General features: G+C 40.9%; 2 protein-coding genes across 2 annotated transcripts in view; one reads left to right on the top strand and one right to left on the bottom strand.

Annotated features, from left to right (window-relative positions):
* The window catches only part of YME1L1 (YME1-like 1 ATPase), a 24,145-nt gene extending 19,844 nt beyond the window's left edge, over positions 1 to 4,301 (top strand). The window contains exons 16-19 of the mRNA XM_009329132.1: positions 289 to 415; positions 516 to 589; positions 1,228 to 1,314; positions 2,475 to 4,301. Of these exons, the coding sequence (XP_009327407.1) occupies positions 289 to 415; positions 516 to 589; positions 1,228 to 1,314; positions 2,475 to 2,618 (432 nt within the window). The 3' untranslated portion in view covers positions 2,619 to 4,301. The remainder of the gene's footprint in view (positions 1 to 288; positions 416 to 515; positions 590 to 1,227; positions 1,315 to 2,474) is intronic.
* Positions 4,302 to 8,240: 3,939 nt separating this feature from the next.
* The window catches only part of PTCHD3 (patched domain containing 3), an 8,827-nt gene continuing 803 nt past the window's right edge, over positions 8,241 to 16,264 (bottom strand). Inside the window, exons 2-5 of the mRNA XM_009329131.1 lie at positions 16,075 to 16,263; positions 15,607 to 15,728; positions 13,678 to 13,823; positions 8,241 to 9,841 (exon numbers count right to left, since the gene is read on the bottom strand). Coding sequence (XP_009327406.1) covers positions 8,241 to 9,841; positions 13,678 to 13,823; positions 15,607 to 15,728; positions 16,075 to 16,263 — 2,058 coding nt within the window. The remainder of the gene's footprint in view (positions 9,842 to 13,677; positions 13,824 to 15,606; positions 15,729 to 16,074; position 16,264) is intronic.

The following is a 16,264-nucleotide window of genomic DNA, read 5'->3' as shown; positions in this document are numbered from 1 at the left end:
AGGGAATAAGGAGAAACGGATAGAAAAGATTGTTCTGTTTCCTCTGGTGGTAGGTTTAAGTTGCTTAATTTTATGTGGTGCTCATGGCCTGTGGGAGGCTATTTCAGCTGGTAGACTGAGGACCTCCAAGCAAACCTGATGAGTGCAGACTAGGAGGAGGCCCAGAGCATTCAAATTGTTGCATAAAAGCCTTTATATCTGCTTTGGATGTAAACAAGAAGTATTTTTCAGATTATTTCGGTATTTCTTCCGTTTATTGTTACCTGACCACAGTTCTGTATCTTACAGGTATCTTTGCTCCCAGAAAATGACAGATGGAGTGAAACTAGATCCCAGTTGCTTGCACAGATGGATGTCTGTATGGGAGGAAGAGTAGCAGAAGAGCTCATATTTGGAAGTGATCATATCACGACAGGTCAGCTGATTGGTAGTTAAAAGGATTTTTGAGCAGAGCTTGTGGACTGGCATGTTTAACTTGGTTTCAATAATGTAATTTACACCTGTTTGCTATCTAGGTGCTTCCAGTGATTTTGACAATGCTACTAAAATTGCAAAACTGATGGTGACTAGATTTGGAATGAGCGAGAAGGTAGTATCATCAATCCTTAAATATTTATATAGTACAAAGAAATGTTCTATCCTGTAACTAAATGCCTATTTGGCTGTCAGTGATCACAGAGACTAAGTAGTTCTGGCAAAAAAGAAAGAAAGCCTTATTATGACTGGTCCTGCTATAGAGAACTCAACTCGAAAACCTGTATATTTGACAGTTTAAAAAATAATTTGCAAGATCTTCACCTCAAAATTACCTTGAAAGTTACTCATGTCTGCAGATAATGTTTATAACAAACCCATTTTGGAATTGAGGATAATCGTGGGTTTTGGTGGGGCGATGACAGCACTGAGTTTTCTAGATGTCTAAAGAAACTTCTTTAGTCATCTTTATTACCCATCACATGTTAGTAGTCTGGGGATTTTGTTTTATCTTCTTCAAACAAGAAGGCACTTAATCAGGATCTGTACTGTGACCTGGGGAAATAAAACTGCAGTGACTACATAGTTGATGAATAGGCTTCTGGTTTTGCTTCTGTTGCAAGCACTTCAGGAAGCATTTGATTAATGATTTTATTTATTTGCACATAGAAGCAACAGGTGATGAAGCTGTTAGTGTTTTATGTGTATTACAGCAACAGGGGCAAGGTAAAGGTGGTTGTTGTTGTTCTTTAGCTTGGTGTTATGACCTATACTGATACGGGGAAGGTCAGCCCTGAGACTCAGTCTGCAATTGAACAGGAAGTAAGAACACTTCTACGGGTAAGATTCTCTCTCCCTCCGCTCCGCTGCATTTATTTTGAGATGAGTTGAGCATGAGCTTACTCGATTATTCAATTTGATAATGTATACTCGTGGAAATACAGAGGCAGATGGACGTATTCCCAAGTATTTAATGTAGCTGCAACTTTGAATCTCTGTATATCAAAACTTTTTGGTGCTTGTCATGCACAAGTAGTAAGAAACAAGTTGGTGCTGTTAGGTTCTTAAATATATGCTTTAACACTTCCTCTTACACTTGGTCAGGATTTGTATTTTGCCTGTTCAATTCATAGGAGAAAAACTACGGCTATAAATTGTTTCAGAACAGATGTGAATGTTTTGTGTTACTCCCACATTTCATAACGTGCAGCGAAATCATTTTGTATAGAATCACAGGAATGGCCGTAGCAGGTCAGAGAGTTGCCTTTTCCAGTATCCTGTTCCTCACAGTGATCAGAATCGGATGCGTAGGGAAATTTGTAACATTCGATCATCACAGAACTTCCAGATCACTGTTTTGGTAATCTGAATGATTTTGGTACAGGCAGGAGAATTATTTATATCATAACATTTAAACGATTAACACTTTAGCTGTAGCTGCTTTTGAACTGACTTGGTCATGTGAGAACTATCTATGTAGAACTAAAAGTTAGAGCTGGTAGTGCCGGCAATGTGCATCTACTTGCAGCAACTGGTAACTTGTTGGGTCGCTTTCAGCTTTCTAAGAGTACATAATACTTCGAGAGTTTTATAAGTCTTTGAGGAGCATTCCTTGAATGCTGTAGCACTGCTCATAACGTAAAATCAAATATATTTCATTTGATCAGCAACTTTTCACATCTAGTAAGTCTTTTCTAAGTCATATGTAAAAATACTAAGGTTTGTCTCAGGATTTTATTTTTCGTCCAACTTCTGCAAAATGCAAAGGTGGCATAAAGGTTGGTTGGTTGGTTGGCTTTTTTTTTTTTTTTTTTGGATTAATGATGCCAGCTAGATTTTAAATTTTCGTGAGACAGGAGCTGTGCTAGTTATGAAATGTAAGGCACAACTTTAAATGTTTGTTTCAAGCTGTATTTACCTGGAAACCATTTTTAAAGTGGAATCTTGCTGCTGGTTTTGTTCTAGTCTTAAAAAATTTCCTTCCACTTTTTTTACATTAGGACTCATATGAGCGAGCGAAGAACATCCTGAAGACTCATGCAAAAGAACACAAGAATTTAGCAGAAGCTTTATTGAAATATGAGACTTTGGATGCCAAAGAAATCCAAATTGTTCTAGAGGGAAAAAAACTAGAAGTAAGATGATAACTTCTGTGATACAATAAATGATAATTTGAAGAATGTACATCTAGCAATGCAGTAGTCTTACGCAGCATAGCCTTTTTTTCCCTTCCTGATGTGTGTATGGCATTAGTGACACTTCAATATTATTCTGTCTCTTGTGAGCTTCTGTTACTCATCTGTTTGTGGTGTCTCATCAGAATAAGACACACAAAATAAAGCAAGTTCCTCATCCTCTGCTCCCTATACTCTTCCCACAAGAAGTTACTCGGCAGTATAAATCTCAGGGTTGAATTCAGCATTTTGGTTTAGTCAGGTGTGTTGAAGCCGAGAAGAAAAACATGCAGATGTACCGGTGTGTTTTGGTATAGCTTCCTGGGTCATGCTGCTACGTGTGTGTTTGGAGTGATAACCCCACAGTATGTGCTATGAAATGTTTTACGGATAGTGACAGATTGATTTGTAAAACAGTAGTATGGAGTCTAACTAATGCTCATACTCTGAGGCTAGAGATCACTTTTAAAGAAGACGACTTATTTAGAGATGTAACAAAACATCTCTAAGAATGAAGCAGCTACACCGTGCTTCTCTAAAAGGGAGTTGTGGGAGCTCCATGTTAGACAAAAACAGGAGTGATTGTATTTTCAGTGCTCTTGGGGTTAAATACACACATGTATGGCTGGGAGAGAAATTTTAATGCAAAAACAACAGGCTAAACATGTCTAAGCCTGTTTGGACCATGTTTTGGGCAGAACCGTGGCAGGGATAAGAGAAATACCTGTGACTTCTGATGTGCTGCTGACAAGATTCTTAGATTTTTTTTATTTTTTATTACTGCAGTAGATGGATAACAGTGCTTTGACAGTGCTTTTACACTGCTGGAGATTCTACAGATTTCTACTAATACTATGTATGGGCGTTTGATAATCCAACAGATAATTTCTTCAAGGAGGGCAATATTGCTCACTAAAGAGTAGTTCAGAAAACGTTTGAAGCATGTGTTGTTTCAAGTAACATTCCCGGTTCTGTTCTACAGTAGAAGTGGGGAAATGAAACCTTTTCTTTCAACCCTGACAGAAACCTCTGGAAATTCTAAGGTAATAAGAAAAAGTTTTTGAAAACAAAGGCAGTTTCCAATCAAGTGGAAATGATTGCTAGCAATTATATGCCAGTTATAGCAATTATATTCTGACCTCATGGAACTGGTTTTTAGGAATAACACATCTTGATCATAATCTTTCTGCACAGTTAATTGTAGACTCTTGGGACTAAAACTTCTGTTGCAGAGAGGGCCTTTATTAGCGTATTAATGTTGAAGGTTACCATACTTGGACGTTAAAGTAGTTGGGCTGGTGCCAATAAATGTGAATGGAAATTGGTAGCTACACTTAAAACTAGAAGTAACATAGTATTTTAGAATTTTCTGAGTGTAATGCTTGATTATAACCTAGTTTTTTAGTAAGAGCACATGCATTTTTTTTTTCTTTCAAAACCAGGATAACTTTCTATTTGCCTATTTTTGTCAGCTTACTATAGTGACATCCCAGTGCAGTGTGGGAGAACTTCCAAATGTTGCAAAACAGTATACCAAATGTCTAGGCTGACTAGTTACAGTTGTACATGTATTTTAGAAATATGCCAACAGAAATATACTGCATATTTGACATCTGTTTTTGGAGTAATAAAGGTTAATTTTAATTATGCATATTGGTTTTCTTTTTATTCACTGTAAATTGTTATAAAATGTAATACCAAGTTCCATACTATGTAAATTGAGGTGTATAAAACATTTAAACTTGTAAATAAATTTAAGAACAATGGCAAAATGGCACTCTCTCTAATTAGATTTCTAGGGAATGGTCAGAATTTCTAGGGAGAACTCTTTTCAATTGCTGCTTCAGTAGTGGGACTCGGATGGGAACTTTTCCAGCTAAATAATGGGAATCTGCATTTAGAAACAAAAGCAAAAAACTTTTTCACTTTTGAAGTCACTAAAATCTATATTGAATCATCTGGTTTGGGGGCTTAAGTCCTTGAGGTCTAACTTATTTTTCTCATTCAAATCTTCTTGCTATATGCGAAGAAGCAGCGAGCACAGTCTCCAAAAAAAAAAAAAAGTGATACCTCATTGGGTCATGAAGGAAGATTGTTGGAGATTAGCCATCAAGTGCAAAAGGTGGCTTTGCTCTCTGGCCAACTTAACAGCAGAAGTGTTATTGAAGAGTTTACTGTCATACCCAGATGGTTGTGTGCATGCATTGTCTGTGGAGTTTCAAAGAAATTTGTCTATTTAGGCATAGAGTTTGACCACTGGTGTTCTTGGACACATCTAGGAGCTGAAATTCCTCCTCACATAATCATTGGACAGAGGTAGAAGACCACAAAGGTAGCTTCCAAACATCAGTCAGATGGTGAGAATAACCCAAGTTGCCTTTAAGTACACAGCCTCGTGTTGAAAACGGGGCAGAGCTAGGCACTTTGATGGACTGTTTGCTTTTTAAATAGCCCTAAACTGGTCACAAGCATGGTGGCGCATAAAATAAGAACTTCAAACTTGGGCACGATTCTGAATTTTCTGCATTCCCAAGGCTGTCTTATGCCAGAATTCTGCCATCAAGCTTAATAAAATGCAAACTCCCAGTGAAAGATGTGGCCTGCTCTTTCTGGCTGCTTCCTACTGTGTGATGACCTGAGTCGGCTGAAATGCTACAACCGTTTTCTAAATCTTGATCCCTTAAACTGGCTGTGAAAATAGAGCAATCAAGCCACTGGTAGCTGCCTGCTCTCTTCATCTGCTCAGAAACCTTGCCTAGAAGCAAGTAGAACTATTTTTGCTTCTAAAACATGGCCAAAGAACAGAGCGAGAGGCGAGAGTGCTCGCTTTAAGTAGGCCACTTGCTCTACTTCCCTCGAAGTAGATTTCCATTCTCTTTTTCCAAGAGCATGACTCCTGTTCCTTCTGTCTCGTATTTATTAAGATGCCTTCCTCTGGTGTTGGCCAACGTGAGTGTATCGTCTGCTCCTTTGGCAGCTTCATCAGTGCAGAAATGGCTGTATCATTTGCCATAATAAAAGCACTGATATGGACATTGAAACATTTAACGGGAGAAGTGAGGACTCTGGTGCATGGGGTTGGGGTTTTTTGGGTTTCTTTTTCTTAAATCTAGCTTTGTGGTTAGTGCCCTGTCCTGGAAATTTAATGCTGCTGGCTACAATACTGACATTCAGCGTTGTACCATACGGGCTGTAGTAGCGCTGGGTTTTGACTTCCACTTCAGGAGCAGATTTCTTCCAAGATTGATAACTAGTTTTCAGTCTTCAACTACTATTTCAAGAATTGCTTCTCCTTCTATGAACAAAACTGGCTCTTCAGCTCGAGCGTTGCAAGACCTGTAGCTTTTTTTTATAAACACCATCACAGAGCTACTTTCACAGTGGAACATTCAGCTGCCGTAGTGATGAAACAACACATCCAGATTTGGTTTGAGTGTCTTTCCAGGTAGGAAGGTTCCACAGAAAAACTGGAATGAGAAGGAAACAACATTCTTTGGAGATACAAATTTGCAGGAAAGTTCAGGATACCTTTTTGCAAAGAGTTTCATATAAGGATTCTCAGGCTGTCATAGGTAGAGGGGTGGGTGGTAGGGCAAGTGGTGGTTTTGTTTTGTTTTAATCTCTACAAAGCAAAAAAAGCCTATTGCTCTAGACCTAGTGATAGAAGTAGGTATGGAAAGATGCATCAGCTGAAGTGCACTTCTGTTTTTATGCACATTAAGTACTCCTCCAAAATCAGCTTCCTGCTTGGTTTCATTTTGCTTTTACAAAGGGATATACAACGTGTCTTAATGATGACTGTAGTTGTTACTCTTCAGAGCATCTCTCTAAAGGTTTTATTTTCATCCATCACTGTAGTATCTGAGCAACTAACATAAAGCAGTATTTGTATATTCATAGCAAAGTTTCAGGTAAGCTCCATGTGGTCTCTGGCACTTTATTCCCACCCCCACCCCCACCCCCCCCAACAATTTAGGAGGGCGTGCACAGAATCAAAATTTTTTGAGAAGTTCATGGATTTGATTTTAGTTTCCTTTTTTCTGGTAACTTGGTTAATAATGGCTTTTGGACATAAAGTTGCCAGTGTTCTTTCTTTGATAAATGCTTTTGTTGCGTTCCAGATCCAGCCAATATTGAGTAGCTGGTTGCACAATTTCTTCTTGGCTGTCAGTGATTTATCTTTAGCTTTGTATGTAGCTTTCATAGTGACTCTAAATGGAAATAAATGTAATGCCTGTAGACTATGATTTGCTACTCTGAAAATTAGCATCAGTACCTTGTTTGTCCTGGAAGTTAATTATTAATTTCTGAGCGACTTGTCTTCCAGTCAGTCGTCCCCATAAACAGAGACATCAGAAGAAAACAAAAGGTCCTGCTCTGTCTGCTGGCTCTCGTGCCACTGGTCAGAAATCCACACGGAACAGAGGCAGACCCTGGCTTTGTCACACTTGCTGCAGCTCTCTGAAGAAACGCTCCACAGCTGCAGGTTTGGACTGAATGGTTTAATAACTCCTAGACCAATTTTTCCAAAATTACAAAGATCAGTTACCATCATTTGGTTTCCAACAGGTAGCTCATTAAATTGGCAACAAATTAGGTACTGTCTTTTCATCCAGTGTCTTGTCCCTACAGGTGGAAAGACCACCTCATATATTCTTAGCTCTTAGTGAAAGCTCCTCTGCTCTATCGACGTGTCACAGGATGGGTTGTCACTGATGAACACGATAGAATTTATGGGTTTATAGTTTTAGGACTAACGGCTTAAAGCTGAGTTGCTTTTTCAGTTTGTCCTGAATCAGGGTGTGAGTCTCTAGTGAATCCTTGCCCTGTCATGCCATGGCACAGCATCTTCCGTGGTGGTTACCCAGGAGGTCCACACTAATTCAATCACCTACAGCATATCCCTTTGCAAACTGCAGCCAACAGGAACTACACACAATCTTCTTAAAGCTACATGATGTTTAATCTTAGCGAGAAAACAGGACACCAAGAAAAGGATTTGAATAGAAAATGAGAGTCAGTTTGTCTTCCCTAAGGGTTTCTCGTGCTGCACTGGGAGCCTACGCAGACTTAGTCTCCTGAAGGCTTATGAACTGTTGCAGTCCGAGGCAGTTCTGACCTCTTGTAATCTTGCTGTAAAACCTCCAGGTTTGAGCCTCTTGGGGGAAAATTGTCTTCAGGCTCAGCGTTGGGCTGAATTACAGCATCAAGGTAAACAGGCAGGAAATGCACACCAGCGGGAGTTATTCCTCCCTCCTGTGTACGTTGCCTGACAAACCTGTAACATAGTCCATTAAGCTGATGCAGTGGTCGGTGTTTATAACAATTTTAATAGATTCGGTAAACAAGTCACAAAAAAAGGTTTAACAACATTAAAGTGTTAGTCAAGCACACACAAAAATGAGAAGCGCAAATCCATTCTGTGCGTTTTCATTTCTTCTTCTGTTACTTTTCTTGCCTGGCTTTTCTGAAGCATTTGCTTCCCTGTTGTATTTATTTTTCTGTCCTTTGTTTTCTTCCTGTCTTATATTCCCTGAAAGTCACTGCTTTTTAATCTACATATAAATACGTAATATATTACATTTAACTTAGTCACGGACAATCTTTATCATTTCTAAACCTAAACTCTGGCGTTTTAGATTTGGTATTGTGGGGTGATCTGCCAAAGTTTCCAAAAAAGGTTAAAAACACCGGAATAAAAACAAGACCGTGAAGAGCCCCAAACAAAATAACAAGGAACATGATCTTGAAAAATGTCCTAAAGATGTAGGCTTTTGCTGCAGCCAGGACAACTACTCCTAATATAGTAGAAACTGCACCTTGTAATACTGGGTAACCTAGCAGGGACAGAGCTTCAATTGCCCTTTTATTGGCTGATGACTCTCCACTCGTAACAAAGGCATAGGAAATATGAGCAGAAAAATCTACTGAAAACCCTATACAAATGACCAGGTTGATCATGGATATGGAATCTAGATTGACGTACCAAAATGTCATGAAACCAGCAACACCAACTATAACAGAAGCTATAGCAAAAGTCACCCACAAGCAACACAACGGGTTGGGAATGAGCAAAAGGGAGACAACGAGCATTGCCCCAGCAGCGACGACAACGTTCTGAATGGTGTTCTGCACTATTACCAGGTACTGATCGTAGTAGATGAATGCAGGGTGGTACACCATTAATGGAACACTGCACTGCTTGGCTGTCTCTCTTAACTGATTGAGAAGATTCTTCTCATCAACAGCTGAGGTCACGTTCACCGTCTGGATGAAGAAACGTGAAGCTTCTATTTCATCCTGAGTCTTGTCAATGTCCCACTCAAAACTGGGAACAATTTTTAACAAGGTAGGTAAGTTATTAATGAAAAGAGTCTTATTGCTTATATTTATCAAGCCCCGTTTGGCAAGTCTTGTGTATACTCTCAGCCATGACTCTGAGAGGTTCTTATCTACATAGGAAATGCTCTCTAAATTCTGTGTGCAGTTCTCAATGCCAAGACGAACAGTCTCATTCCAGTAATCTACACTTTCAGTAATGACAACCATGACCCTGGGTCCATATGCTGAAAAGTATTTGTCGTCATCATCATAGTATGGAATAACGTAGGAGTCATCACTCGCCAGATTTCGAAGATCGATGCCTTCCTTCATCTGAGTACATCCATAAATACTGCCACCCAAATATGCTCCGTACAGCAACACCACAAGTAGCTTGATCCACTTATTTGTAAAAAAAGGACCATAATACTTTCTAAAGAATATGCTCATTGGATGTTCACTTTCTGGCTGAGATGGCTGCCTAGAACAGCTGCCTATGCAGCAAGCATTGTACAAGCAGGACTTCTCAGCCTGATCTTCATCTACTCTCACAGGCATACAAGTCAGCCAGTGTCGGTTTTCTTGTTCGTTTTTATGATTTAATACAATAACTGCCCCAAAGAAGGTCATGGTATATAAATAGCAGAAGACAAAAGCAGTGCCTGTATAGAGGCAAAATGATCTCACGGATGGAAAAGCAGTCCAGGTGCCAATGAAGAAGGCCAAAACATCTGTGAGAGTGGTGATGGTCACAGAAAGTGCTGCTTCTGCGTAAGTCTCGGCCAACCGAGATTTGACATCGGATTTCTCTTTCTTTCTGGAACTTTGTTCCCAGGAAGCGATCATGATGAACATGTCATCAACACCAACTCCTGCGAGAGCAGAAAAAGTTAACGCTGCATTGCAAATGGCAGCTTCCACTAATGCCCAACAAAAGTACAAAATTAATCACATTTAAGTCTGCATAAAATTTTGAAAAACAAAGTTAGGCTATTAACATTGCTTCAGTGCTGATGCAAGTTAAACAGATCCAGGAAAACAGATCCTTTGTGTGTTGCTGAATTTATTGCATTTCAGTAACTCCTGGCGACCTGAAGGGTTGTTGATCCCTCAACTCTACTCTGCTGAAGGACTGAGCACACCTAGTCTACCTGTGACAAGTGTGTTGTATCTGCTGTCCAGTGATTACACAGATTTAAATACATCGCTTATTCTCATGTTCAACTATCTTTACCACTAGAAGCATCCCCCACTATCTCTGGAACCTCTTCTTCATCACTGCTGCAAATTAGACCAGTAATTTCTTGCTCTGTGTTCAGCAGACAGGGAGAGCAGTGGCTATCACATGGGAAAACAGTGATCCCAGTTTTCCAGTGGCTCGCTTTTTTATGCTCTTTGCTTTCCACTTACCTTCTCTCCAGTTTATCTTTGAGCATCTATTCATGATTTAGTATTCATTTATCTTCACATTTATACTGATGTGCCTGCATATATAACCCACCAGAGTCCTGGGAAACCCTGCCAGGAAGACTGGGTCCTGGGCTAGAGTTTTTGCTAAGACACGAGTAAGTGAGCCTAAGTTCAAAAAGGAAGAGCCAATGTGCTTCTCTCAGCTCTGCTAACTCTCGAGATTTTAATCACAGACCTTTCAGTATTTTGCCAATATTAGTGTATCAAGGGCTCTTCTATTCCCTGAAAATTAAATTAATCACACAAAAAAGGGAAGCAAGACAGCATGAACAGAGGAGCAAGCAAAAACTATATAGCTAAGCATAAAAGAATAGATGAAATCACTATCTGCTGCCTGAACAATCAATTGCCAGTAAACACGCAAAAGTAAATTATTTGTAAAACTGGGTAGATGTCTCGATCAAAGGCATTCAGGGAAAGCACTAGTACAGGGCTAGTCAGTTTTAATCGAGAAAACAGAAAATACATTTAAATGCCCAGTGATGTCTGGGAAAGGTTCCAAGCACTTCAAGGGGTACAATCAACTCACAGCAAGTTTGATAAACGGGAGAAATAAACTGGGCAAATACTAATTTAATTGCTTTCAGAATTACAGCAAGACAATGAACAAAGCACTCCAGAAACAAACAAATAAACAAAAAAGGACTGCACAAATATAAAATGGAGAATAACTGGTTAAGTGGCAGAAAAAGATCTGGGTGGAGGGAGGAAGGACAGGAAATGGAGAGCTATATGACAAACAGATAAGAAAAGAGCTTGATGTGCGAAAGATGGTTAGAATCCATTAGCAGGAAAGACATATGGATAGGTGCTGGTCCAAGAACACAGGTAGATTAGTGGCAGGTGGCTGAAAGTACTTTTACCTTTGGCTGTCTTCCCTGAACCTCTCCCAGAAACTGCATTCTGCATAGCAGGTACAGCTGAACATACCAGCTAGCATAGTCAGATAAACCAAACTTGGAGTTACGCTACTATGTCTGGCTTTAAAAATACAGCACATCAGAAGCTGCTCTAAGTGAAGGTCAGCTATCCCTACTGAGCAAGATAGCATCCAGAAAAAAGGTGGACCAGACAGGGGCTGTATCATCTCTTTGATGTTTATCTGTCTGCATACTTGACTATTCAACACTGTGGAAGACACCACGATAACAGTTCTCTAATGAATAAAGGACTGTTAAAAAATAATAATAAAATCAACTATGTTCCATGTATGTGGAAGAACAAGGAACAATCAACTTAAAGATATCAGGGAAGCCTCAAAAGTTTTTGAGATAATTACTAGAAACAGCGTCCTGTTTAATTCTCAAGAAGTTCTTAAAAACATTTGCCAGGAGTGGTTTAGTTAGATCCTGCCTTGCAGCAGTGAGGGCAACCTCATGAGGCTCCCTCCAGGCCCCACTATGACTTCTATGACTTTGATGAGATGGTTTTCTTTAAAAAGCCCCTTCTAGCATACCGGGGTTAAGTAGCAATCTCAGTATTCAGCCCTCCCACTCACACCTATTCCTTATAACTGCGAAGGAAAGTTTGAAAATGTTACCTGAACACACCGTAAAAACAACCAACCATGTAAACCCACAAACCAAAAAAAGAAAACACACAGAATTGTTATTCTAGAAAAGACTCATGATTTTTAACCAGGCCTATGAGTTTTAAATGCTTGGGACTGGCTCTTAGATCTCAGGAGATCAGCCAGAAACCAGGAACAAAATAAGCAGGAAGTGAAAAGGTAATACTAGATGGTGGCGAGCCAGACTGCTTCCAGAAAGCAGGCAGGTTTCAAAAGCAATTCATCTAATGTACTGGTAATTTCTTTGCTTTAATGTGAGGAAGACAGAAGTCTGCATGTTATTTATATAGATCTGAAGAGACTGGCTTAAGCCCTTTTCCAGGTATACAAAAGGGTCTTTGTGAAATTAAGAGCCTGTGCATTTGATAAGCAAACAAATGCAAATACAAAATGCATCTGAATTATGCAGGAAACAAAGAAACTACGCATCTCCTAAGGAGTATTTGCATTAGACATCCAGTATGATGCGGAGCCTCTATCAACCCGGGAGTTCCATGTGCTTTCCTCAGCATGAGACCAAGACCAAGAAAACATCACATGAATTTATCATATAGGAGACCAGATAAGGATTTTAAAAGCAGTAATTTATTTGCAGCAACATTATCTAATGGTATTTGGAAAGTTCAGTGCTGGCTGTCAAGCAGTCTGTGCAACTGTGATGCAATGATACTAACTTCCTTGCACTTTTGGGGGCAGCTGGTTGCACAAATGGTGCACCACTTCAGTTGTACAGCTAAATGAGACTGTTTACTACATAGTCATTATATTGCAGTGGAAATTTCACATCTTAACAAAATGAGATGGATTTCTTATTTGAAATTACACAGTCCTGCTTATTGCTTAAACCGTATTCAGGCCAAATTTTATCTGACCAAAGACTACAATCTGAAAATGGGATACAAAAAGTTACGGTAACTTACTTCCCATATTCACCTCATAATACAGGTACTGGATTAAGTCAGTGCTAGTGTAGCATGAGCTGCACACTGGACACATGTTCCATGGTGCTGCTGTTGACCTTCCCTGAGGCTGACTAACAGCAGAGAAGTAGGGAGCTCTCACTGGACTGCAAAAAGAGGTGATGGATGGTTTGGGGAAGACCTCTGCACCTGCTTAAATTGCCAACAAATTCAACAGTTCCATAGAACAGTACTAACAACAAACTGATTTGGGGTAGACAAACTTATTCAGAGCGAATGAGATATGTAAATGCTTATAGTACGCCTACAGAAAACAGCAGGGGATGATACAGAGGAATACAGTGACAGAACCCTGTTGAGCTCACCTCAAGCATTAGCAATAGTTAAATAAATGATTAATCATCATGGCTAAATTACCAGGGACGCTTGAACGATGCCAGAAGTGCTAACCTTGCCACCCTCTCATTTATAGTTTTCATGCCATAGCAGTGGAACTAGAGCAGGCATCGTTTTTTGGGAAAAGCTGCCCTTCCACCAGAGCCAGGCTCCAGTCCCAGTGAGGGTTTGCTGAGCTGAGTGGCTCACCCACCTGTAGGAGCTCAGAGGCTGGACCTCCAAGTGTCCCCCCCCTCACTGCAGGACGGAACTGCGTGTGATCTGATGCTCTTATCATAAGAGTAACACCGTCAGGTTGTTTTAACTCCACTTTAGTCTTCATATCTGAATCCAACTTGCTTTTTCCACTTACCTAGAATAAGAAATGGTGCATTTGCTACAGTGACCACAAACGGCACTCCACAGAAGAGCATCAATCCAAAGCTGCTTAATACAGCTAAACCAGAAGAAATCACTCCACAGCATGCAAGCCAGACATTATTTCTCACACAGCTCCGTCTGAAAATATTTTAAGGAATATCTTAGTTACATTTCAAATATTTCACCAAGGTGTTTGGTACAAGTGAATATTCTGCACAGATACCGACAGTATCCCATCTGTGAAGAGAACTCTTGATGAAAGCTGCTATTTGCAGGAGAGCTCCCAGGTGTCAGCATTGGACAAGATTAATTTATGTAGGAGATGCTAAATATATTATTACTGCTAGCCAGTTATATACGTAAGAGTAAAGATGTGTACTAATCTTTGCATCAGTAACGAGAGCTGGCAAAATGAAGATACATAAGCTCTACCAGTGAGAAGCTAGATCTAGGGTGACCCAAAAAATTATGAATTTTTAGAAGCTCTTTCCTTTTACACAGGTTCTTGGTGTAGCATATCAGTGTAGAAGGGAAGCATCTCCCAGGCAGTAAGTGCTGTGTACAGAAGCTTTCTCAGCAGACAGACTGGCTACCAGCCATTTGCCAAGATGCCCCGGAGGGCTGGCTCAAGGATTCCTTGTGAAACGTTCCCAGTGGGAGACTTTGCATGTGATGCTATTGACAGCACCACACTGAACGGGTAGAGAGTTGCCTCTTGCCCGATTAGTAGTATTTTCCAGGCTGTAGACCATTTCTGAACTTTGAGAACCTCTCGCTTCCAAGGCAAGAAGCATGTGTTGGTGGAACTGTCTTTACTCTGTCTGCGCTTACGAACAACTGGGCCTGAGACAGCTGATACCCAGAAATTGTATAGCCTAATTGTATAGCTTGATGCAAGCACTAACCCAATAATCCCACCCTCCGAGTAGAACTTTATTTCTCAAGCACAGCACACAAACACTGCCGTATGGTTGTCAAACGTACAATGGTTCACCTTCCACCAGCACAAAGAAAGGGCAGGCTAAGTTCTTTGTGGACGGCAGGTAAGGCTCAGACTCTATTAGCAAGCAGAATACCTAAAGCCATACCCGACTTGCAGTAACCTATGAAGCTACTGCTTGGTCATCTGTACTTTAACTGAGCAGGTAGGACAAAAAAGGTACAAACAGATCTCAGCATGGTATACTTAATATCTTGCAGGCAGGATGAGGACAGAAGCTACGAATGAAGCAAGAAAGTAGTAGAATAACCTTAGCAATAGCACCACTTCTTCCTTCCCTCCCCCCAGATGATGACTTTTCTGTTTGACTTTTACACATCTTCTTGGTGAACGTCTCCACTGGGTATGCCACATTGAGCTGGTAAGTTTTATTCAACAGAAGTGCTTGTGTGGAATTCTGCTGCTGCCAGGCTGGCTAGATCACGCTTCTGGCCCCCTTCCTGCATAGGGTAAAGTAGAACCCTTTCATAGTTAAAAGCATTTACTTTGGCATAGTGTTTTTCAGTGCCAAAGCACAGCACATCAGACCTCTTAAAAAGATAAAGAGTGGAGGGTTGTTTCAGTTGTTTAAATAGTTCCAAAACTATCAGCTACAAAAAGAATTCTTATGAGGCGGGCACGACAGAAATAACTGATGGCTTCAAAGAACAGACAAATGGATTCTAGTATTCAAGCTGTGCACGTCTGAACCGAACACTTCTTCACATATTTGTCTGATACTTATCACGGACCCCATTTAAGCGGTTGGGAAAAAACACACAAGTAGGAGAGAATCAGCAAAGAAATACATGTTGCCTATTATTACATGAAGTCTGCAGCTTCAAGACCGACTTCATTTTACAAGAGCAGAAACCAATTTAGGCAAGGTAAAGAAGAGCGAAGGTCACTTTTCATTGATCCATAGCTTAAAAGACATTTTACCTTAGGCAAGAGACAACTGAAAAGGTTATTGTCAAGAAATATGTTATGGAGAACAGCGGGATCACGCTCTTGGTATTCCCTTCAAACTCCTGTTGTCTGGACAGCGAGGTAAAGTAAGTCACCTGTCATTAAAACAACAAGGAAAGAAAAGATGAAGCACTCCTACTCTTTTTCTTGGTCTTTATACACAGCACAGGCAATGCTAAACATCATGTTGGCACTAACGCATTTCCGTGGCCCTCACAACCCCCAGCAGTGCCGCTTGCACCAAGCAGAGGCCAAGGACGGTACATCGCACGAGCAGTGCAGAGTGGACGACACTGGGAGCATTGCTTGGAGCGCTGCAGCTAAGCCTACAGGCCGGCCCCCGCCTTTTTCCTCCTCCACCATCTCCCTTCTGGCGATGGGGCAGCCCGGGCATTTCTGGTCTCGGCGGCCCCCGGACGGCTGTACCCACTGCTGCGTTACCTGAATGGAGGTGAAGTTCAATGCCGCCAGCTCCAGCGGGATGTCCTGCTGGAAGCTTTCCAGCCACCGCCGGCTCTCCGCCGCCGTGGGGCCGTCCTCCCTGAGGTAATACACCAGCTTCAGGGCCCGTGCCGACAGCACCCGCCCGCCGGCGCCCGTCTGCACGCCGCCCAGCGCGGTCCCCAGGAAG

This window comes from Pygoscelis adeliae, unplaced genomic scaffold (genome assembly GCF_000699105.1).
Source record: "Pygoscelis adeliae isolate BGI_AS28 unplaced genomic scaffold, ASM69910v1 Scaffold427, whole genome shotgun sequence".
NCBI lineage: Eukaryota > Metazoa > Chordata > Aves > Sphenisciformes > Spheniscidae > Pygoscelis > Pygoscelis adeliae.
The sequence above is the reverse complement of the archived record's forward strand: the minus strand, read 5'-3'. Positions and strand labels throughout refer to the sequence as shown.